The sequence below is a fragment of the Rhincodon typus genome, chromosome 22, assembly GCF_021869965.1.
Source record: "Rhincodon typus isolate 14 chromosome 22, sRhiTyp1.1, whole genome shotgun sequence".
NCBI classification, from domain to species: Eukaryota; Metazoa; Chordata; class Chondrichthyes; order Orectolobiformes; family Rhincodontidae; genus Rhincodon; species Rhincodon typus.
In genome coordinates, this window is record NC_063353.1 from 5,291,392 (window position 1) to 5,315,953 (window position 24,562).

At 41.2% G+C, this 24,562-nt stretch overlaps 2 protein-coding genes across 6 annotated transcripts in view; one reads left to right on the forward strand and one right to left on the reverse strand.

The window, feature by feature from the left end:
* Window positions 1-11,708, forward strand: part of dnai7 (dynein axonemal intermediate chain 7) — an 82,139-nt gene extending 70,431 nt beyond the window's left edge. For both annotated transcript variants that reach the window (XM_048610273.1, XM_048610274.1), the window contains exons 13-15: window positions 5,410-5,568; window positions 10,082-10,195; window positions 11,175-11,708. In XM_048610273.1, coding sequence (XP_048466230.1) covers window positions 5,410-5,568; window positions 10,082-10,195; window positions 11,175-11,462 — 561 coding nt within the window. In that variant the 3' untranslated portion in view covers window positions 11,463-11,708. The remainder of the gene's footprint in view (window positions 1-5,409; window positions 5,569-10,081; window positions 10,196-11,174) is intronic.
* irag2 (lymphoid-restricted membrane protein) overlaps window positions 11,449-24,562 on the reverse strand; it is a 156,201-nt gene continuing 143,087 nt past the window's right edge. For 3 of the 4 annotated variants that reach the window (XM_048610272.1, XM_048610269.1, XM_048610270.1), the window contains exons 36-40: window positions 23,130-23,195; window positions 22,093-22,184; window positions 17,075-17,173; window positions 14,096-14,209; window positions 11,449-12,151 (exon numbers count right to left, since the gene is read on the reverse strand). In XM_048610272.1, coding sequence (XP_048466229.1) covers window positions 11,908-12,151; window positions 14,096-14,209; window positions 17,075-17,173; window positions 22,093-22,184; window positions 23,130-23,195 — 615 coding nt within the window. In that variant the 3' untranslated portion in view covers window positions 11,449-11,907. The remainder of the gene's footprint in view (window positions 12,152-14,095; window positions 14,210-17,074; window positions 17,174-22,092; window positions 22,185-23,129; window positions 23,196-24,562) is intronic. The other variant, XM_048610271.1, reaches the window with a different exon arrangement.

A 24,562-nucleotide genomic window follows, 5' to 3' on the forward strand; every position in this document is an offset into this window, starting at 1 on the left:
CTAAGGGAGTTGTGCTTTTTCGAACAATATACATGATAATTTGTAGTTAAAAAATTATTTTAACAAAATCCACAACATGAAAATGTAGCCTAGCTCAATATTATTTATTGTAAGCATATGCACACATTGAGCTCAATTGTAGCATTAATATTTGAATGCATAAATTTTAAATAGCACATGGTTAACTATGGGTATTACACAGCTACTTGCAATATATTCACTATCAGTGCATAAATAACAGCTGACTGATACCATGTTTTCTTTCCTTCATATGTCATCCTTTAGTAAAATCATTGGCAGCAGCCTTCTGCAGATGAGAAAACAAACAGTGAATATTGAAGAGCATCTATCATATATTTAAATAGTAGCAATGCTTCCACATCTCATACATTAGTAACAGAAACAAATCTCATTGCAGCTGGCAGAATTACTAACCAGTTGTTTTTTTCTGTCTAAGACAACATTTCAAATTGCAGACTTGCAAGTTGCAGGGAGGTAAATGGCATAGTGATACTGTCACTGGACTTATAATTGAGGCTCCAGATAATACTCTGGGAACCCAGGTTTGAATACCATCACGGCAATTGGCATTTGAATTCAAGAAAAAAATCTGGAATTGAAAGTGTAACCATGACTATGAAACCATGACCATAAAACTATTGTCGTTAAACAAAAAAAATTACTTCATTCCATCCTCTTGAAGGCCAAATCATTTTGACAGATTTCGTTCACTCATGTAGCGTCAGACCCACAGCAATAATATGCTTTCATCTTAACTGCCCTCTGAAGTGGCCTAGCAAGTCATTCAGTTGTATCAATACTGGTAAAAGGTCTCAAAGGAATGAAACCAACTGGACCACCTAGCATCAACTTATGTAATGGAAACGACAACTAACATCTCGGGCTAGAGCCAAAATAGAGTGAGCAATCTAACAGACTAATCAAACAACAGGGCTGTACCTTGCAGACAATGTCCTAGACATTAACATCACTTGTCCTAATAGTAGGACGGACCCAGCAGAGATGACAGCATAGTGGTATACAGTTGGGTGAGATTTGGATTGGAAGTCCTGAATGTTGCCTCTGAATACACTTCCAGCTGTCTTCACCCAAAAATGTGGAGTAGATGATCCATCTCAGCTTCTTTCAGAGGTCCCCAACATCACAGGTGCCAGTCTTCAGTCAAATTTGAAATAGCTGAAGATGCTGGATTCAGCAAAGGCCCTCACAATATTCTGGCCATAGTACTGAAGACTTGTACTTCAAATTGTGCCATGCCCTTGGCCAAGCTGTTCCAGTACAGTTATACCATCCGCATCTACCCGTCAATGTGGAAAATTGTCTAGGTATGTCCTGTGTTCAAAGAGGAGGACAATCAACCCAGCCAATTACCAACCCTACTTTTGATCATCGGTGAAGTGATGGAAGGTGTCACCAACAATGCCATGAAACAGCACTGGCTTAGCAATAACCTGTTCACTGATGCTCAGTTTGGGTTCCGTCAGGGCCACTCAGTTCCTGACCTCATTACAGCCTTGTTCTAAGCATGGGCAAGACAGTCGAGTTCGAGAAGTGAGGGAAGTGTGACTGCCCTTGAGATCAAGGGTGGACGGTGGCTCAGTGGTTAGCACTGCTGTCTCACAGTGCCAGGCGCCCGGATTCGATACCAGCCTTGGGCGACTGTCTGTTTGGAGTTTGTATGTTCTCCCTGTGTCTGTGTGGGTTTTCTCCGGGTGCTCTGGTTTCCTCCCACAGTCCAAAGATGTGCTGGTTAGGTGGATTGGCTATGCTAAATTGCCCATAGTGTCCAGGGATGTGTAGATTAGGTAGGTTTGGGGAATAGGTCTCGGTGGGATGCTCTGGGGGTCGGTGTGGACTTGTTGGGCTGAAGGGCCTGTTTCCACACGATACGGGTTCCATGGAAACAACATTTGACTGAGTATCAAGGGCCCTTAGCAAAACTAGAATCAATAGCAGTTAGGGGAAAACTCTCTGCTGGTTGGTGTCATACTTGGCACATAGGAAGATAGTGGTGGTTATTGGAAGTCAGTCATTTTAGCTCTGGAATATCTCTGCAGTGTCCTGGGCCCGTGCAGAGCCAGCCACTCATCTCATGCATTGTGCTGACAAGAACATGTCCATCATATGGTTCTCAGCCTGCTTAGTGCTCACATACTTTAGTACTTACTTCACTTCACTCACTTTAGTGTCAGTGTCTGTCTGCTTCACATTGCTTTGTTAAGGTACACCAAGTTGGTTAAAGGCTGCCAGCCTCTGGTTTAGCATTTGGAGATAAAGGCTGACAATTTATGACAATGGGAGCGCTGAACAATTATCTAGCAGTCAGACAGGGGGTGGACACGTCATTGTATGGCTATTTCTATTGCAGTTGACTGGGTATAGTGCTTTGGCCTCCTTTGGCAAACAGCCAGAAAAAGAAAGCGCCCTCCTCTACACCAACCCATCTTCTAGCATCTCCAGATCCCAGTCCTGGAAGCAGGGAACTAGCTTGCCTTTCATCTGAGGCATTTTCAGGCTGAGCACTACCATTTGAGTAGTAGTTCCTGGTTTGCAGTGGCTGAAGTGGTGTGTCTTTAAATAAAGCTGCAAGATGTGGAAGAAGGAAGGTCCCAGCAGTGGCAAATGTTTCTGCCTCCCTACCCTCACCATATGATTCCCTGAGAAACATGCACAAAAGTTTGGTTGCATTATTAATGAGGTGAAAAACAGAAGATTGCATGCGAAAATGACTCTACAGAACTCACTCACCATCTCACTTGTAACTATTTTTTTCTTCTCTGGAGTTGTTATCACACACAATCGAATGACTTTTATCCCAACGTCTCCTGTGGTACTTTTCAGCTATTATCTCCACCAACAAATCGCCTGTGTTTTCAATTAATCAAATTACGTGCAATGCCTGGCAAGGGCAATGTGGACAACTAAAGCTAAGGAGAGCTAGGCAAAGAGAAAGATAGAGGAAGGGGGCAAAATCAAGGTGGTGTTGGAAGGGGAGATGAGGCACTCCACCCCCTGCTGTGTCCACCTTTCTCTGAAACATTTGAGAGTAGTGGTGGACACCTCATGCTCCCTCTCCAAGGGTACCCAGGAATGATCAAAGCTGCAGAAAAGGGACAGAGTCAGCAACTCTGGCCCCCTCCACAGCCCACTGTCTGAACCTGTTAATGGTCAACTTGGTCAGCCCAGGTGCAAACCCATGACAAGCTCCTCCGATTCGCCCATACCCCTTTGCACTGGATGCCCAAAGATCAGGAGCATGGGGCTGAAATGCAGCAAAAAGCCCAACAAAGATTTTTCAAAAGTAAAAAGGGGGTGCAATTGTCTACAACCAATACATACACAATCCATGGATCCCAAAGTACTGCAAAATAAATGTTTAGATCAGGACTCCATGTACCATCCTAGTTACAGGATGACTGCATGCAGCAACCTCCAGTCCATGCCTCTGATGGAAAGTGTAGCCAACCCTCCAGTGGGGACCCCTCTGTCTGGCAGTAAAACAGAACATGAAGGCATGTCCAGTTGGTGAGTAAAGATGTAGAAGTGGATGGTTTGCATCAGGAGCCTGCAGAGAAAACATCTCCATGCCATGCGGTGGACACAGAGGTCACATCCACGAGGCAGCTCAGGGAGGTTCTGGGACTCAGGGCCAATGTGAAATTCCATCCGAGCAGGAGTAGCATCCCACTTGTACTGTAAATGGGAAAATTCAGCCTGTATAGTTTTACCTTTACATTTGAATTGGGCATGTTAACCCATTTCCAAGCTGCATTCAGCTGCCTGAAACAAAAAGAAAAGGGTGAAAAGATGCCAGTTTCCAGCATTATGCAAAATAGATCATTATGAAAGAGGAAGAAAGTTCATTTATGTGATTTGTATCAGGATAACATAAGGCTATCTGCCATTTTAATTCTGTTTTTGCATAAGTGAGGAGCTCTTAGTATTTTTGTCCCTCATAGTTCCTCTCTGCTTTTTTTTAATCTGCTAGAGTCCAGGTTGCTGCTTATAATTTCTAGCATCTGCTGTATTTTGCCTTCGAGTGTTGATTGCTACTTCCTGGCCTCATTGAATTTGAATATAATTTTTAACGTTTAGAAAAGACATGATGCATTAAATTTGTACAGCCTATTTTGGATCATAAGCCTGCCTGCAAATTTTAAGATGTACTTTTCATTGGTGGGAACTTTTATAGAATAGAAATTTTCTAATCAACCTGTTCAGAGTTGTTATTACCTACCTTTGGAGCAAGCGGGATTTGAACTCAGGCTTCCTGACCCAGCAGTAGGGACCATCACAAGAGTCAACAGTACAACTGAGTGCCTCCATTAATGGCACAAGATCATCCCTTTAAGAGCATACCATCAACACAATATGGTGGGTTTGGTCATATGTACTGAAAATTTTCTCAGTTTCACCCAATCAGCCACCGTAACTTCAGAAGACCCTCAATCTATAATTACATAGATGAGTGAGCTTGCCATTGATCTTTAGTCAGAGTTACAGTGGCAATCAGGAGAAATTCCTTAAGATATTCAACCTCATTTGTTTTCCTCTTGACTTGGGTTACTGTCAGAATAATTTCACTGGTGGAAGATGCAATAAAACAACCAACATAGGCACAATAGGCTGAATGGCCTGTTCATAAGGTCATATAGCACAGAAACATGATCCAACTGTTGTAATGCAAAAATCCTTGCAGGAAGTTAGTAGGTTAAGCAATGAGGTACAAAAGAGTTGCCAGATTTGAAATAGCATATGCAATCCATCAACTCTCCTACTTTCTCTTAGACAGGAGATGCTACAAATAGATGGATGATGGATGCCACTGGGAACTGAGTAGATGCAGATTAGTACATGAGATGGGAATCTTGATTGCTTCCTGACTGCTGCAGTTGCTCCAAGCTAGAGTTCACATTCTTATGCTATGGGATGATTCTTTTGCCAGATTCTCCACATTTCCCTACTCTGGGATTCTGCTGCAGCTATTTGCACCTCCTCCAACCCATCTTTATTTCTAATGCTTGCCTCATACCTTATCAGTTTCACGACGTAATTGCTCCTATCCTGTCACAGATCACTTTCTAGCCCACTTTTCCCAGCTCTGTCCTTATTTAAAAGCTATTCACTTCTAACAACTTGAAGTTCTAGTGAAGGCTCATCTACCCAGATTGATTAACTGTGTAGATACTGCTGGACCTGCTGATTGGAATAAAAACTGAAAATGACAGGAGAGGAGAAATATATCCGCTGTTTTGGAGTCAGTGCTTGACTGGCTCACTGTTTGGCAAACATAACGTCAAAAAGCCCAGGATTTGCATATGCTGAAATTGCCTTAATGATTGTGCCTAGTGACTGTTTCAGTTTGGTTTTTTTTTAAAAACCCCACAGGACCTGTGCCAACTATGTCCTGTTCCAGTGGAAGACAATCTCTCTCACTTAAGAGGGAAGTGGATGACTGCTTCAACTCTAATCGTTTCAATGATAAATGCAGGATTGAACATTTTTCCTGGAGTTCATTCTGAGAAATATGTTAAGATAATTGAAAAGGTGAGTAGTTTTTTTAAAAAAGAATATTAACAGCTGTTGCACTCAGTCAGGTAATATAGTACAATTTGAAGCCAAAAATAACAATGTCTACTGAAATACTCTCAGCATCTATCTTGAAAATTGTCAGGAGCAATATTTTCAAGCCTGCAAATCTACAGAACTGGAGGGAGGTACTGCATTCTAAGTTTCACATCGTTGTTGGTCAAATGCAAAATGTCACTCCTGCTAAAACAATTATTTTTTGCTATGCAAAGCATAATTCTTTGAAATTGTGTAAGCATACCTATACAGCAAATACCAATTTAAAATGACGTCAGAAGCCCTGAAATTGTTTTCCAAAGACTACAAAAACAGCTGAATCCCACAATCACAGCATAGTCTCAAATCCCTGAGCAGCCAAACTGTACTCCACAGAAATTTAAGATGCCAACTTTTACAATGGTTAAGAGTGCCCTGCCTAAGTACTGCTAAATGTTGCTTATGACCCAGTGATAGGAACTAGATTCAATAGCTGCTGCGGCTCTCAAGACTACAATAGAAACATTGTTAAATCGCTACATTGTTCCAACATGATTCAGGAATTGTATGTTCATCCAATCTGTACATATAAACATCTATCTTGCCATAAAAGTGCTTTTATCAACCTGTTCAGAATTACTATCACACAATACTGTCTTCAGTTCTCTCACTTAAGAGGGAAGTGGATGACTGCTTCAACTCTAATCATTTCAATGATAAATGCAGGATTGAACATTTTTCCTGGAGATCATTCTGAGAAATAATTCTGCTCTCCCTGCTATAGGAAGGATGTTCTGAAACTTGAAAGGGTTCGGAAACGATTTACAAGGATGTTGCCAGGGTTGGAGGGTTATGAGCTATAGGCAGAGGTTGCATTCCCTGGACTGTCAGAGACTGAGGGATGACCTTATAGAAGTTTATAACTCATGAGGCACATATGTAAGTGAATAGCCAAAGTCTTTTCTGGCATGGAGTTTATAACCAAAGGCATAGGTTTAAGGTGAGAGAGGAAAGATTTAAAAGGGACCTAAGGGGCAACGTTTTCATGCAGGGGGTGAATGAGCCACCAGAGGAAGTGGTGGAAGCTGACGTAATTATAACATTTAAAAGGCATCTGGATTGGTATATGAATAGGAAGGATTTAGAAGAATGTGGTCCAAAGTCACTTCACCTGACAAAGGAGCAGTGCTATGAAAGCTTGTGGTTTCAAAATGGTGGTGCTAGTGGGAAGAAGTTTTGGAAACACAGCTATTAAAAAAAAAAACTTTGAATATTTAAAGCTGCAAGTAGTCAGATGAAGATGCTGATAGTGAAATGCTAGGCATCAGGGTTCATGCGGTGAAACAGCAACAAACTTTTTTAGATGCAGTTGGATCCATTACAGAGGATTTCAGTTAAATGCTTTCAGTCAGTGAGGTTACAAAAATATTTTGTTAATAATGTTGCAAACTGCAAATGTACTTGCAGAAAATATAGAGATATGGTTTAATGAATATGTAGATGAATCCCTGGGCTATGTTGGGATGAAACTGACCTCAATAGACAAGCGATAGAGACTGAAATTACAGCGAATCAAGATAAAGATATCAGCTACAAGATCCTCTATTCACCAAATCAATATCCTGGAGGCTACCATTAGCCATTATATCTCCTTTTTAATTAAAATAACAATCAGTAAAGTTGTTTTGAGGGAAAACTGCAAGGAGCTGATATGTTGGTACCTAATAGTTTAAAATAATTTAGTGCAAGGATATAATATTTCTTAATTATATTCACTAAAAAGGATTTGTACACATTAGGATGAAGCTAGGCATTGTAAAGTTTGTGTTACTTTGGGCAGTCTTCTTTTGAAATATAGAGGCAGTGAATATTTCCAGATCTCCACTCTGCTCTATACTGAAAATAAAACTTGCACCCTCCAAAAAAGCAAAGAAAGGCCCTCCACCCTCTCTTTCTCCCCCCACTCCAGGTAGGAGAAATGCTTGGATTTACCTTTTCATATTGAAGGCACTTAGGAGGATCTTGTCCAATTCAACACCCTCTTTGAGCAATTTGTTCACAATTGAGAGAAGTTTAAATTTACCCTTTAACTCTGGAAACTGCCAGTTACCAAGTTGAAGTCACAAACATTTTTGTCAACCATCTCTGCTGTTATTTGTTTAGCATAAAAAAGCATTCATTGATTTTTTTTTCTACCACAACAATTCTCAAGCATCCTCCTTTTGAATTTCGAGTCATAGAGTCTTCAGCCTATTGAGCCCGCACTGGCCTAGCTACAGTAATCCCACTGTACAGCACTTGTTCATTAGATTTCAGGCTCATCGCCTCAAATGTAATGACTCCCTCTGCATTATACAATTCAACTTTACCCCTAAAACTTGCTGATGCTGGTCTCCATTTCAATCTTCAAAACTGAAGTTAATAGTTTTTAGATGCATTAAAGATATTAAGAGATGTGAAGCAAAGATCAGAATTGGGATACTGATCAGCTGTAATGCAGTTGAATACCAGAACAAATTTGAGCAGCCTAATGGGCCCCTATGTTCCATAACAGCAATCAGATACTGAGTTCATTTGTTTTTGGCCAGCACACTAAACAGCATTTTATTGTTCTTTTGTATATTAATGACACTCCAGGATGCCATAAAATGTGACTGGAACACAAATATCCTTCAAAACAGTTCAGTACGGTGACATGTCATTTGGGATGGGATGGGGATCACAAGGAAAGCACAATCGGAATATACTTCCACCATCTTTCAAAGATAAAACTTTCAAAGAGATTTTGAGATTTATTTGTAAAGGAAAAACTTGCAGGACTATGTAGAAAGAGCAGATAAATGGGATTAATTGCATAGACTTCCACAATTGTGGCACAGACACTGATAGCATCTATAATGCAGAGACAGAGGCCAAGGATTTTGCATGATGGGCAACTTTGATTAGATTTGCTCGATTTATTGTCATGTGTACCAAAATACAGTGAAAAGCTTTGTTTACAAGCAGTACAGGCAAATTGCAGCAAGCAAAGGATGTACAGATCAAAAAAAGATTTTGATGCACACAGGTTACAGTGCTGGTTACATTATTTGAGGCTACAGTCCATTTAACAGTCTGATAACGGCCAGAAAGAAGTTGTTCCTGAACCGGCTTGTGCATGTGTTCAGGCTGCTGTATCTTCCGAAGGAAGAGGTTGTAGGAGATCATTACCGGAGTGTGCTGTCTCTTTGATGATGTTGGCCTCCTTTCTGGGGCAGTGAGCCATGTAAATAGAGTCCATGGATGGAAAGTTGGCTTCCGTGATGGCCTGGGCTGTGCTTACCATCTTCTGCAGTTTCTTACGGTTCTGGGCAGAGCAGTTGCCATACCAGGCCATTATGCATCTGGACAATATGCTTTCAGTGGTGCATCTGTAGAAGTTGAAGGTCCTAATGGACATGCCAAATTTCCTGAGGTGCCCGAGGAAGAGACGACATTGTTGTGCCTTCTTGACTGTCACAGTTACGTGGAAAGTCCAGGACAGGTCATCTGTTACCGTTACTCTGGAGAACTTGATGCTCTTCACTCTCTCAACCTCGGTTCCGTTGATGTAGATGGAGGAGGGGGGGTGGGGTCGTGTTCTCCTCCTTTCTTTCTGAAGTCGATGATTAGTTCTTTAGTTTTACCAATGTTGAGACAGATTGTTTTCATTGCATCACGTCATCAAGCCCTCTATCTTCCTTCTGTATTTCGATTCATCATCGTTAGATATCCATCCCGCTACGATGGTTTTATCAGATCACTTGTAGATGGCGTTCATTCCGAATTTGGCAACACAGTCGTAGGTGTACGGGGAGTACAGTAGGGGTCTGAACGCTTGGGGGGGGGGGGGGGGGGTCGGGTGGGGGGTTGTTTGGGGGGGGGGGTGTGTTCCAGTGTTGAGTGTTATTGTGGAGGAGGTACAGTTACCTATCCTCACTGATTGCAGTCTGTAGATCAGAAAGCTGAGGATCCAATTGCAGAGAGCAGAGCCAAAACCAAGATCACGCAGTTTTGAGATCAATCTGGAAGGGACAATGGTGTTGAAGGCAGAGCTGTAGTCAACGAGCAGGAGTCCGACGTAGGTATCTTTGTTGTCCAGATAGTATCAAATTGGTTGTGATTAGTAACCTTTGTCACATTGGAGTTGGGGTGGAAAATGGAAGACAATTTACAAGAGATCAAGATTAAAGTGACAAGCATGGAGAAGTGTTTGAGCTGTAATAGGAAGGACAGACCTTTTACAGTCATGGGGGCAGAAGCTGGCAGATGGAACCAAAAAAATTTACTGTTTATTCTAGAAGAGATCATAGAAATCTAGCAAGAAGGGAATGATAGAAGTGGAGGTGAGGGTAAAGTTCTAAGTGAAGCAAAATACTGAGCTTGTTAATGGTTGAAGAGGAGTAACAACAATTGCATTTTTACTTCAAGTAACATGTCTCGGCTGATCATACTTAAAAATGTGTTTTGTACACAGAACAAGGAGATGGCACAGAACACATATGCGCAGATGGCCCTGGTGAGCTCTGCAATAGCTTTTAGATCCAGTAAATGGAACATACACTCTGAACCTGAAGAAATATTGCTTCAGGTAAATACAACAATAACTTGCACTTATATAGCACATTTAATGCAGTAAGACATTCCAAGGCAGTTCTGTGTCATCAAATAAATATTTTTACATGAAGCCAATGTAAAGGACAGAAAGACAGTCATTCATTAAAAAGATACACTGTAAAATAAAATCTGACAATAAACATTTATCACTCTCCCACCATTAAATAGAATATTTAGCAAATTTTAATTTGTGTATTCATTTTTTGAATATCTTGCTTTCACCGATCCTTGACCTAGTAAGAAAAGGAGTTAGGGTGTGGAATTTCAGTCAGGTTGAGTCCACTTATTGGTTTGAGGTTTCTCCATTCCCTTCTGACACCATTCGATAGACACCAATCATCTAAATAGCTCAGTTTTCCATTACACACAGGCAAAAACTGTTTCACCATTAAAATTTCATTGCCTGATGACTTCATTGCTATCTTAGGATGATCAAAACAGTGCTGTTTTGGCACGGATGCCCATACTGCTTGTGGAGCAAAACAGGCTTTATTTAAATTTGACACAGCAATTAAAATGTGTAGAGCTTCTTTCTCAGATCCCTAGGCCATGGTCAGGTTGCCAATGCACCCACTATCCTCAAAAATAAATAAAGCCAGTATGTCAGCATAATATTAAGGGAGGAGATTTAAGTCTACCACTTTACATTGAGCTTAATAGATAATATTAAATAAATTAGATAGGTAATCTAGAACTTGTATCGGAGAACCATAAATACATATTGCATTTAATAAGAAGCAAATTTGTGGCCCTTAAGTATGTATTTTAGATTGTCATTTGAACTAGCAAGGGAGAATAGAAATAAACTATGAAGCAAACTTTCATTTGAACTTTCTATGCAGAGTTTTGTGATGGTTATTTGAAGTATGTAATCTGTGCTGGAAAAACTGTTACTGTCTTAGCTCAGATGAATTTATAAAGCAGTACCTGCACTTTCCTCTGTTGAATCACAGGCTTGTGAAAGTTTATCTGGCGGGATGATATCAGAGGATGACTGGTCTCTGTACATGTTACGCCCAGAGAGGTGTCACAAACTGAAGATGAAGGAATCCAATGAAGAGTTGTCAAATGAAATAGCTGAAAATACTGATTTTTACTCTAACTTGTACCACATGATGAGGGGCTTAGCCAGTGATGCCGCAAAGGACAGGATTCTAAATGCTGACCATCTCTTTCTTGGTTCCGTGCAAGAAATTCTAGAGGCCACGAAGCTGCTCACACACACAGTGCAGGTTAACTGAAGACTTTATTGAGTATGATTTACACAAGTACATCTAAACTTATTAACTTTATAGACATGTTAATCTTGCTGCTTTTTACATTAATATTTATCCATTTAAAAAACTCAACGATTGGGAACTTCACATGAAGAACAGCCAAATACTCTACCTGTTTTAGTGACCAAATTTGCCTTTAACAGGCAAAAAATTAGAGTTGAACAGCTATTGTAAAATCACCTCTTGTATCATAAAAAAAGATTTTCCAAATGTATAGACAATCCAGAAAAGTGTTTTGTCCACTATTTAATACTTTCCTGTGTACCATAATTTGTCAAGGTTAAAATCTTAAACAACGTACTTTAGTTTTAACATAATCCCATTCCGTTTCGAGCCACTCAGCTGACAATCAAGAGGATTCTGAGAGTTGCAACGCAGAGCCCACTTGGCTGGGAAATGGAACTGTAAGTTATACAGGGGGCTGCCCATTGTGTCGAAGTTCTGTGTAAGGCCACAGAAACTGCTGTATCACTTTCCACGAGTCCCCAGAGACCACGGAGGCAGCATCAACAGATGTGTGGAATGTCCAGCCAATGAGAAAGCTGCCCAAAATGCTTAGTGAGAAAAAGAGTATAATAGGCAGCCAAGGTAATCGGTCACCTTTGGAAAACGTATCCCACAATTCCACAAGATGCCGCGATATCCCTCTATAACTAAAACAGAATAAACAGATTGAAAGGTCAAGCCGTACATCATACACACTGAACTTTCTCTAAGACTCAAAGCAAACCCAAATGGAGGAAAGATTTTTAAACTGCTAGGAAATACGCTGACTTGAAAATAGTCATCACTAAGATAGATAGAATTTTGAGCATTAAGTGAATCAAGGCATTTAATCATAGGCATGGGGTCAAGAGAGTAGACAGTGTTGAGCCATCATCTTATCAAAGAATGGAGCAGACTCATTGCACCGTATGGTCTCCTCTTGTTCCATTTCATTTGTTCGCATATGCTGACATCATGCCAAATAGAAGAAAAAGGTTAATGCTTAATTTCACAGGATTTCCTGGTTTCAATGAGTGGACCAAATCCATAACATTTACCTACATCTACCAAAAGATCATTGCATTTTTCCAACATTTGTACAGCATTTTTTAAAAGCTTTACTCTACTCCACCCACAGGAAAGTGGAGAAAACAAAGAAAGATGAGGTTAAGGAGGAACGTGGTAAAAAATGAATGGCTATGTACAAACATTGTCAAAATGACTAAAGGTTTCTACAACAAAACTGTAACATTCCCAGTCTCCATCTCTCTCACCTTAATTATACTCATCAACTCATCAGAAGTTGCTGATCTTTGGGACTGGAAACACCCCAACATATAGTAGGCCTCTATATCAATGTTACGTGAAGTCCAAAAATAGTCAACAATTTTTATTTGGATAGCACCTTGAATGCAGTAAAACATCTTGAGGGGCTTCACAGGAGTTTTACACAGGTTAAGAGGAAATCATACCTGATGAATTTATTAGAATTCATTCAGGTGGTAACAAGCAGAAGAGATAATGGGAAACCAGTAGATGTAATATATTTGGATTTCCAAAAGGCATTTGATGAAGGTACCAAACATAAGGCTACTTAAGATAAGACTCCATGGTGTTTGGCACAATATATTAGCATGGATAGTGGATTGGCTAAGTAATAGAAATCAAAGTTAGAAAAAAGGGGAATTTTCAGGATGGCAACCTGGAACTAAGAGTGCAGCAGGGATCAGTGCTGAGGTCACAATAGTTATAATATTTCTGATTTGAATGAGGGAAGTGAATGTACTATTGCCAAATTTACAGATGAGACAAAAGTAGTTGGAAAGGCAAGTGGGCAAAAACCTGGACTGATGGAATACAATAAAGTTATGTGCTTTGACATCCCCTACTCTTCCTTTGAACGCCCTGAAGCCATGTGCCTCCTGCAATCTTGGGCCACATCTTGTGCCACAGGAGGTTGTTGCTGTTGCTGGACTGGAATGACTTGGTGTGTTTGGAGCTAATCTCATCTTTGTCCACAGGTGGGAGATTGTAGGAGGCTCTCTGAAAGGGCAAATGTCCCATAGCTTTGGGCTGTGGCAGTCACTGAGTGCTCAGAGATTCTCCCAGCTCGCTGGCGGATGAGACATCCTTACCTGTAGCAGCTAGAGAGAGAAATGGCCTCTCATTTCTTTTTAAACCGGCTAAGAATCCTCATTTGGTTCACAAACTCCACAGAAGGCACCATTCCCCGATGAAAGTACCATTGGATGAGAAATTAGCATTTCAGGCAGGCTTTGAACACGGTGATCCAGACATCACTGACCCGACTGTCTGGGTCATAAACTACCACTTTTCCCACCATGGGCAAAGTGGAGCCCTGAAGACCTCACACAAGTTTACCCTGTCAGGATAGCAACATCTGGCCCCAGTTTGTTCTTCACATTTGCATTCCTGGTCATTTTTTTCATATTCACTCATGGTCATGGATGTCACTGCCTATTATTACACAGCTATTAGTTTAGACCCCTGCATGTTAAAGTAGATTCCATTGGAAAAGTACAAGACCTTGGCCTTTTAGTTACTGAAATCTATGACCTGTATTATTAGCAGAAGTCAGACAGCATACTTACACAACACATGGCTCAGCATTTGGAGACTTCTTTTCTGGTTCAGTTAAGATAGCTTCTTCTTCCACGTCCTTTTCTTTCTCTTCCTCTTGTGAATCTAATGCTGGTGCATTCCTACTGGACAGCAGCAAAGTGGATAGATCAGACTCAAACCATTTAATTTAATCTTTTTTCACATCTACATCTAAAACTAGGGGGCATAGTCTGAGAAGTAAGGCCAGACTGTTCAGGAGAGATGTTAGGAAACACTTCTACACACAAATGGATGGTAGACGTTTGGAACTGACTTCCTTAAACAGCAATGGATGCTGGATCAGTTGTTAATTTTAAATTGAGATAGATAATACTTTTGCTGAATAAAAGTTTAAGGGAAATGGACCAAAGGCAGGTATATGGAGTTAGGCTACTGATCAGCCATGATCTCATTGAATGGTGGAACAGGCTCAACGGGCTGAATGGCCTAATCCTGTTCCTATTCTTTGCTCACAATAAGCAGCAGGCTGAATTCATCAGATGGGTTGGCAACAACTTCATCTGGTGATTGGTCCAGGTTTAATTTTAAACTAAGATTTATTGGACTTAATATAGAAGTATTTTCTTTACTAGTTTAGGGAATATATTGCCATAATGGGTCAATTTCAGAAAATAAACCCATACTTTTCAGACAAAGATGGGAAGTGAAGTCTTTGAGATGTTCTAAAATGCACGTGGAAATTTGGTTTAACAATGAATTCTTCACACACAAATTATTTTAATTCTTTTTTGATTGAACCATGGGGTATCACTGGAAAGGCCACCCACCATTGACTACTACTAATTGCATTGGATCCGAGTGGTTTATGGAATAATTTCAGAGGGCAGCTCAGAATCAACCACATTTATTTTGGCTGAGGAGTCCCACGTGGAGCAGAGCAGGTAAAGAAAGATTTCCTTCCCTAAAGGACACTAGTGAGTTATTACAATCGATGGCAGTTTCATTGCACCCATTCCTGAGACTAACTTTCAATTCCATATTTACATTAATTAGTTGAAATTATTGCTTGAATTTAAATTTCACCAGTTGCCATTGTAGGATTTGAACTAACATCCTCAGAGAATTAGCCTGGGTTTTTGGATGAGCGAGAGTCTAATGCAAGAATACGGTGCCTTAACTTGCGGTAAAAGCATGGAGGATCTTTAGAGATCAGGGCCAAAGTAATTGAAGATTTCAACATCAGTTATGATGGAGGAATGAGGAATGGAGAGATGCAAAGGCAAAGGTTGCGAATCTCCAAGTCAAGTGACCCTATAGCTTTAAAGCTTAATGAACTGGAAAGGATCGCAGCATTAAAGGATAAAAGCTATGAAGGGTTTTTGCAGGTGACAGTAACAATATTGTACTTGATACAGTGTTAAGAGTCATTTGTTTAGCCCCATTCACTACCTCAGCACATGTTAAAGCACTTGCAGTCAGTATGGTACTTTCTTTTGAAGTATAGTCATATTGTAATGGGATGGCAGTTTGCTTATAGCAAGGTCCAACACACAAATGTGAGAATGACGAGGCATCTGTTGTGACAGGGAAAAACACCCCTGCTGTTCTTTGAAATTAGGTGTCAGAGGGGAGCAGCCAGGCCCTCTGTTTATTGTCTCATCCAAAAGACAACACAGTCCACAACACAACACTGGACTGTTAGACTTGATTGTGCGCTTCAACCTCTGGAGTGGTAATATGAGCATACAAGCGTCAACTCAGGGGCAGGAATATTCCAATCACAAATTATAGGGGTGCCCAGCCCATCAGTGCAAAAGACAAGCCTGAAGCATTTCCGAGACAACAAGGTGCAGAGCTGGATGAACACAGCAGGCCAAGCAGCACCACAGGAGCAGTAAGGCTGACGCTAAGCTATTCTAATACAGCTACAACAGCAGCATATGCCTGACAATGCGGAAAATTGCCTATGTATGTGTACGCAAAGATGCAGGACAAATCAAACTGCCAATTACAGCCCCAACAGTTCACTCTGGATCAGCAGTAGTGATGGAAGGGGTCATCAACTTTTGTTAAGTGCTTCAAGTACGCAGTGCTGCGATTGTGAGTCAGTAGGGGAAGGAGTGAATGTTGAATTAGTTCCTCACTACCCTGCGGAATTCCTGCAGAGATGTGCTTCAAGTGGCGCTGACTCAGCAATAACCTGCTCAGTGACACTCAATTTGGATTCTGTCAAGGCCACCTAGCTTCTGTCCTCATTACACCCTCAGTTCAAATATGGAGATGAACTACAGAGGTGAGGGGAGAATGACTGCCCCTATCATCAAGACCACATTTGACCAATTATGGAATCAAGGAGCTCGAGCAAAATTGGAGTCAATGGGAATCAAGGGGAAACTCCACCCTGGTTGGAATCATATTTAGTACATATGAAGATGGTTGTGGTTGTTGGAAGTCAAATATCTCAGCTCCAGGACATCTCTGCAGGAGTTCCATAGCGTACTGAGGAACCACTTTCACCACGCACTCCCTCCACTACTGACTCTCAGCCACAGCAGTGTGTACAAAATGCACTGTAACAATTCACCGTGGCTCATTAAGCAGCACCTTCCCAACTCAATCTGTAGCATCTAGAAGGACAATGGCAGCAGCTATATGGAAACGCCACCACCTACAAATTCTGCTCTAGGCCAGACACCATCCGGACTCATAGTTAGATCACTGTTCCTGGGCCAAAAACCTGGGATATTCTGTCTAACAGTACTCTGGGCGTCCCTACCCTACATGGACTGCAGTGGGTTAAGAAGGCAGCTCATCGCCACCTTCTTGTGGACTGTTAGGAATGAGCCAGTGATGCATAAATTCATGAATCAATTTTTTTTAAAAAATGCTGCAACTGCACAAACCAGGGAGAAAATATTAAATCATTTCTAGGCAGGAGGGTTTAAGGAAGATATCTGCCTACACTCTTCACATGGAGGGAATAACTAAACTGTGAATGAGACACTCACCCCTGATTGTCTTTGTCACCCCAGGTACAGGTGCTTATAAGTCGATGCAGTGTTGGTCGTGCTGTACATGGATCTTTTTCTTTAGATCCTAGAATTTTCCTATAGTAAACCAAAATAGATGATTAAAAATGATTGCAATTTAAATAGGTAATTTAAATTCTACATGTGACTAAATGGCAATGTGATGGTTTGAATTGAATTAGTTTTATTGTTACATGTACTCAAATGAGTTTACAAGTTGTCAGTTAAGGTGCCATCTCAGGTACAAGGTACCTAGGTACAGATTCTTCAGTACAAGTTCTTAGGAGGAAAAAAAATTAGAAAAATAAAGAAATAAAAAGTCCAGCGTTACAGATCGGAGGACTAAATTAGAAAATGGAGAAATAAAAAGTTCAGAACAACAGTCTTTCCAACCCAGTCCACACTGGCACCTGGCTTCCAGATTGCACCACACCTTGACTCCAGACCGCGCCAGGCTTCACCTCAAGGCTGGGAGACCACCCTGAGGCCATGCCAGATTGGGCGCTCTTGTTTTGAACTCACCTACCTTAGGGAAAAGACCTTTGCTATTCACCTTATCTGTGTCCCTCATGATTTTATAAACCTCTAGCAGGTCACCCCTCAACTAAGCGCCAGTGAAAAGGTCCCAGCCTGTCTAACCTCCCCTTATAGCTCAAACCATCCAGCAACATCCTTTAAATCTTTTCTGAACTCTCTCCAATTTAATAATATCCTACCTATAGAGGGTACTAGAACTGTACACAGTACTCCAAAAAAAGTGGCCTCACCAACATCCTGTACAATCTCAATGTGATGCCTCTACTCAATGGCTTAAGCAATGAAAGCAAGCATACTAAAAACACCTTCTTAACCACCCTGTCTATCTGTGATGCAACTTTTAAAGAACTACGTACCTAAACCCCTAGGTCTCTGTTCGACAACACTTCCTAGGGCCCTACCATTAACTGTGTAAATTTGGCACTATCACCGTCCTAAATGGGACAGACTTCAAACAGATCTAGCAACTCAAGACTGGACACCCATGAGGTGCTGTGGGCCATCAACAGCAGCAGAATTATACTCAGGCATAATCTGCAACTTCATGGCCAGGCATATCCCCCACTCAATCATTACCGTCAAGCCAGAGGATCAACTCAGCAGGTCTGGCAGCATCTGTGAAGAAAAGAAAATCAGTTAACGTTTCAGGTCCCTTCCTCAGAACCGGACTCGAAACGTAAACTTGATTGTTTTCTTCACAGATGCTGCCAGCCCTGCTGAGCTTTTCCAGCAACTCCTATTTTTGTTGCTGATTTACAGCATTTGCAGTTCTTTCGTTTTTTTTAAGCCAGGGGATTGACCCTGGTTCAATGGAGAGTACAGGAAGGCATTATCAGGAGCAGCACCAGGCGGATGAAGATGAGGTATCAATCTGATTGTAAGGGCTGTCCATGTTTGAAAGGCATAAAATGGCCAACAAAGGGTAATTAGAATTAAACCAGCTTGCTCCAGCATTCATAGATTATAGAATCCCTACAGTGTGGAAACAGGCCCTTCGGCCCAACAAGTCCACACCAACCCTCAGAGCATCCCATCCAGACCCATCCCCCTATAACCCACCTCATCTACACATCCCTCAACACTACGGGCAATTTAGCATGGCCAGTCCACCTAACCTGCACATCTTTGGACTGTGGGAGGAAACCAGAGCACCCGGAGGAAACCCACGCAGACACGGGGAGAACGTGCAAACTCCACAGACAGTCGCCCGAGGGGTGGAATCGAACCCGGGTCCCTGTGAGGCAGCAGTGCTAACTATTGAGCCACCGTGCCACCCTTGAAATGTTGAATTTAAATCCCATTGTGGCAGGATTTGAACCCAGATTCCCAGAGCATTACCTGGGTCTCTAGGCTAACAGTCCAGCAATAAATACCACTAGGTCATTGCTTCCCCATTGAAGTGAAACATAATGGCACCTTTGAACAGGGCTACTCCAAGGTGAACGAGAGACCCTACAAGCAAACATCAGAGATAGTCTGATAAGAGGATATCTTAGGATAGACACATGTTCATTAAAATACAAGTGATTGATTCCACCCTAATTAATGAAAGCATGTTGTCCCATTAGGTGAACAGCACCAGTTAGAACAAAGGGCGTAAATTTCGGTCCATGAGCCAGTCAGGTTAACTCAAACAGATGTGAAAACAACAGCTGAAGTTATTTTGTAGTAATCAGTTATTTCTTTGAAGTTATTCACAATATTAAGAAATAGGCTCTGGTTAAAGATTTTTCAGATAATCATAGCGGTAGATTTCAATATAATTTAGATACACATATATAACCAAAGTATGATAGAAGAATTAGGGGAAAAACATTTAAACATAGATGTGAAAGTTAATTAGTCTTGGGAAATGCTTTCCAGACTTCTAAAAACTTCCTGGTATGTCCTGCACGAAATAGATTGTTGGCAACTCATTAAAAAGTACAACTAACTTTATGTGGGAAATTAATATTATGAATCTTATAGCATTTAGTTAAAACAAACCATCTTTTGTATTAAACACCATGGCATCACGGGAACCTGGGGTTGTCCATAGAAATGGATATACAGGATAAGGGAGAAGGACACAGTGACCTCGCTGTATGTGATTATTGTAACACAAAATGTATAAAAATGCTGTATTTCACTGTAAAAATCAGCGTGTCATTGATCTCTCTTCTGATCTGAGCCATAGATTAGGAGCATGACTGGGTTCTCATAGTGAGGCCAGATTCAGGGAAGATCTTTTGGCCCTCTCCCTGCATTAATGGGTTGTTGCTTGAATAAAAGTCTGCCACTTGCCTGAATCCTGCCTGAGTCTTTGTCCCCGGTCAGGGGGTTTTGCTCCTACACTGATGAAGCCACCAAACAGACTACTTGCTGCTTATGCTGTTTGGCCTGCAATTGATAGGCAGAGCTAAGTTATTCCACAACCAACAGATCAGATCCAAGTTTTGCAGTCCTGCCACATCAGTCATAAAACACAGTGGACAATTCAAGACACCACCAAAGGAAAAGGCTCCACAAATATCCCCATCCTCAATGACAGAGAAGCCCAGCACAACAGTGCAAAATATCAGGCTGAAGTATTCGCAGCAATCTTCAGCCAGAAGTGCCAAGTAAATGATGCATCCCTAGTTACTCTTGAGAAGATGGTGGTGAGCTGTCTTCTTGAACTGCTGCAGTCCACATGCTACAGGTAGACCCACAATGCCCTTAGGGAAGGAATTTAATGATTTTGACCCAGCGACAGTGAAGGAATGGTGATATATTTCTAAGTCAGGATGCTGAATGGCTTGGAGGGGATCCTGAAGATGGTGGTGTTCCCTTGTACCTGCTACCCTTGTCCTCCTAGATGGAAGGAGTCAAGGGATTAGAAGGATTTTTGGCAAATTTCTGCAGTGCATCTTGAAGATAGTACACACTGCTGCTACTGAGCGTCGGTGGTGGGAGCAGTGGATGTTTGTGAATGTGGTGCCAATAAAGTATGCTGCATTTTTCTGGATGGAGTTCAGCTTCTTGAATATTATTGGAGCTGCACCTATGCAGGCAATTGTAGAATACTCTCTCACACTCCTGTCTTGTGCCTTGTACATGGTGGGCAGGCTTTGGAGAGTTAGAAGCTCAGTTACTTGCCACAGGATTCCTAGCCTCTGACCTGCTCTTGCAGCCAGTGTTTATGTGGGGAGTCCAGTCGTGTTTCTGGTCAATGGTACTCCTCAGGATGTTGATGGCGGGGGATTCAGTGATGGTAACACCATGGAATAGCAAGGGGCAGTGGTTAGATTGTCTCTTATTGGAGATGGTCATTGTGTGGTGCAAAAATTACTTGCCATTTGTCAGCTCAAGCCTGGATATTATCCAGATCTTGTTGAATTTGGATATGGATTGTTTTGGTATCTGAGGAGTGGTGAATGGAGCTGAAAATTGTGCAATCATCAGCAAACATTATTCAACATGTGGCTCTTAATTTAACTCATTTACAGCAAAAGTAAGCGTAGAGCACAAGTTTAAAAAAAAAAAACAGAAAATGGACAGTTGCTGGAAGTTAGTTCAACAGTAAGTTCCGGAAGAGATTTTGATAGCTACATGACGATGAAATTTGCAACAGGTAAAGAATGTGACTAATTGATCACTTTTGAAGAGTTAACTGTTTCACGATGGGCTGAAAGTTGTCTCCTACTGTAATAAATACTAGATCAGTTAGCTGCAATAGGCCGTCCTTCTGATACCAGTGCCGATTCAGTCGACACTTTCTCTTGAATCAGTGAAGGCCTGAATTGAGCAAGGAGTGCTAAAGCAGTTACCATTTAATTATGAAAGTTATTTCCTCATTCTGATAAATTAAATTCAAACTTAAATCACAGAATAAACACAGTTTATTTGGCCCATCAGGTCTGTGCTATTGTTCATACAGCATATTAATCTCCTCTCACCCAAATCTATCTAAGCTCAGAGGACACCTTTCAACTCCTTTCTCACTCGTGAACTTATCCAGCTTCCTCTTTAAATACATTACATTCTTCAACTCAACCATTCCATGTTGTGCAAGTCCCACATTCTCATTTACCCTGAAGTGTTGAGCTGAACCAAGTCATTAAGGAATAAAAACAGTAATGCCCTGTTTAACTTGAGAGAAGACAGCTGGGCAGTCTGAGCACAGCAAATCTCACACTCAAACATTAATGCAACAATAGGTTTTCTACTTTTGGATTGGTAAAACAAACTCAAAAAGAATCTGACAGTTGTTCGAGAGAGTGAAGATGTGGAAGCAAGGTTAACAGTGACTTCCAGAAGAGAAGTAGATAATTTACTTGGAAAGGGAATATCTGCAGGACAACAGGTAAAAAGTGGGACTTAGTTGATCACTTTCAAAGAGCTAGCAGGATCAATGGCTGAATGGCCTCTCCCAAGCCTTAAAAGAGCACAAGGCACAACACCTCTCCTGAAAGCAATATTGAAGATGACCGATGTCTTACCAACTGCTTAACTTTCTGTTAAGCTTGTTCCGCAACTTGTCCTGGTCTCCTTCTGACTTCCTTCTTCCATCATCCATTTCCTTCAGCTTCAACTAAATTGTAAATCGAAATGCACTTTTTACAACTTCAGAATTTAATACGTTTCAGAAGTTAAGGAACCACTCTTATTTTTGAGGAGTGGGAGGTGCGGGAAGGGTTTGGTGTTGGAGAACCTAGAGTCAAAAGATGACCAATGTAGATTCCCATCTCCAAAAATAAGCATTTAAGAGATGGCTTTCTAATCAAAAACAATAACACTGATGTCATAAAAGAAAATCTTCCAAACTAAATCAACATCTGGAATAAATTACCTAAACGTGCAGCAAGTATAAAATCATTGCTAGGGAGTCGGACAAACATAAGTTCAGGTCATATCAAGCAGTGGAACTGTAGCCAAGAAGTTGCTATATTTCTTGTCAATCACTTGAATATCCTAGAACTTGATGACCTTCAAAAGGTTGGAAAAGAACTTCCAGAGCTTTTATAATTAGCCCAAGGTATTTTGTATTTTTTAATCTTCAAAGAGTTTGTAATACTGTGGTTAGGGGAGCAAGATAACACATAACTGGATAGATTTGTCATCTCTTGTCATGTTCCAGTGCTTATGTCAGCCCTTTAGGCACTGATGTTCCCTGAACTGGGTCACATGTAGACTGCTTGTTCAGACCAGTCTGTAAGCTCTGTCACTTTCCAAGTAAGAGGGGCAGGGAAATTTGGTAGGACAGGTTGAAGAGAAGAGAAACAGACCATGTTTAAGTGATGGTGACAATCTGTTATATTAGAGAGCAAGCTGGTTCATAAGTGTCTTAAAGTTGCCAATTGGCTAGGCACTGGCTCTATCACAAATCCTTCTGTGATATCAAGTATTTCCAAGGCATTCTGGTTGCCAACTCAAACCAAACTGCCTAAACAGGTCCCCAGTTGAAGTATCCAGCCCACCCAGTGTTGCTTGGACCAATAAAAGGTGCAGGTATTTCCTAACGCTGTAAATCGCTTACCGTGTCCAACTGTGTTCCTGCAGTGTGTCTCGGAATTGTTGCAATGCTGACTCTCCGTGGGGCATTCTAAGGAGAAAGAGTGGCAGGAAAAGTGTTGCATTTGAGATTGGCTCCATTTCCACATTTCAGACAAAATTTTCATTTGTAGAAGTTAAAAAATGTCACGTGTTAGCAGATATGAAGGAGAAATCCCAATCCCAATTCACTAAAGGGCAACCATCAGCTTCAGGACAGAAGAGGTCAAGATGAAGGAAATGCATGCAACAATAGGCTGGGACAGACAGCAACTGAGGATAGAAAGAAAGAGTAAAAAGGAAAGAGAGAAACCTATTTCGTCCACGGCCACAGGACACCCCAAAGTGCACACCCTCAGTCTCTCAGGTACCTCGTCCTGAGGCAGCGTTGACATTCATGGACTTTTTGGTTTTGGCCCATGATTAGACTTGGCAATGTGCCACAGTGGCTTGCCATTGTCTTCTGCAGGGCACAGCTGAGCAGGAAACTCCCCAACTCCTGGCACCAGGTGAATTGGAATGACTGACAGGCTGATAGCCAACCTGTTTGTCCATGTCTTAAGCGCACTTTCCATAGAGAACGGTTCCTGGCATGGAACTCAAACCCAGAGCTCAGAGGTAGGGGCACTCCCACATGGTTTGTGGGCAGCTAATCATTTTTGAGTGACAATAACTATCAATGTAGGAAAAGGTGCAGCCAATTTCAACATTGCACTGTCTCAAACAGCTAAGAAATAAACGACCTATTCAACTGATTTAGTGATGTTGAATGAGGGATAAATACTGAGACTGTCACAAGAATTCCTTTGCTTTTTCAGTAATGCCTTGGAACCCTGAACATTCAACTTAATGTAAATGCACCACCTTAGCCAAGAATGAAGTCTACTGAACATTGCCAAACCAAAACCAAATGATTGCCCTAACATTAAGTACTATATTTCAGAATATAATCATTAAAAGAGCAACTTTGTGGACCACTAGATGACCATTATATGACATAAGTACTTAAAGTTAACCCAACCCCTAAATAGCATTTTGTCCATTAATCTGCCTACAATTCTTTACTGGAGGTCTCTGTCCATTCTGAAGCAGTCAGTACCAAAATAGTATTGTAAATACAAAAAAAAAAGCAGCAAAGGATCAATACAGATCATAGGAGCCCACTGAGCCCGATATGCCATTCAGTAAGATCATGGCTGCTCCAATTGTAGTCTCAACTGCATTTTCCTGTCTGCCATTCCACACACCTCTCGACGTTCTTGTCTATTAAAAACCTAAACACAGTTCTACCCGGAATAAATTCAATAGTTAAAAGAAAGTTGAAGCTCTGAACAAAATTTAAACAGAAAAACTAAACCAGGATTCAGTTCTGGAATCCACATTCTAGGAGGGATGTGATAACACTGGAGAGGGTGCGGA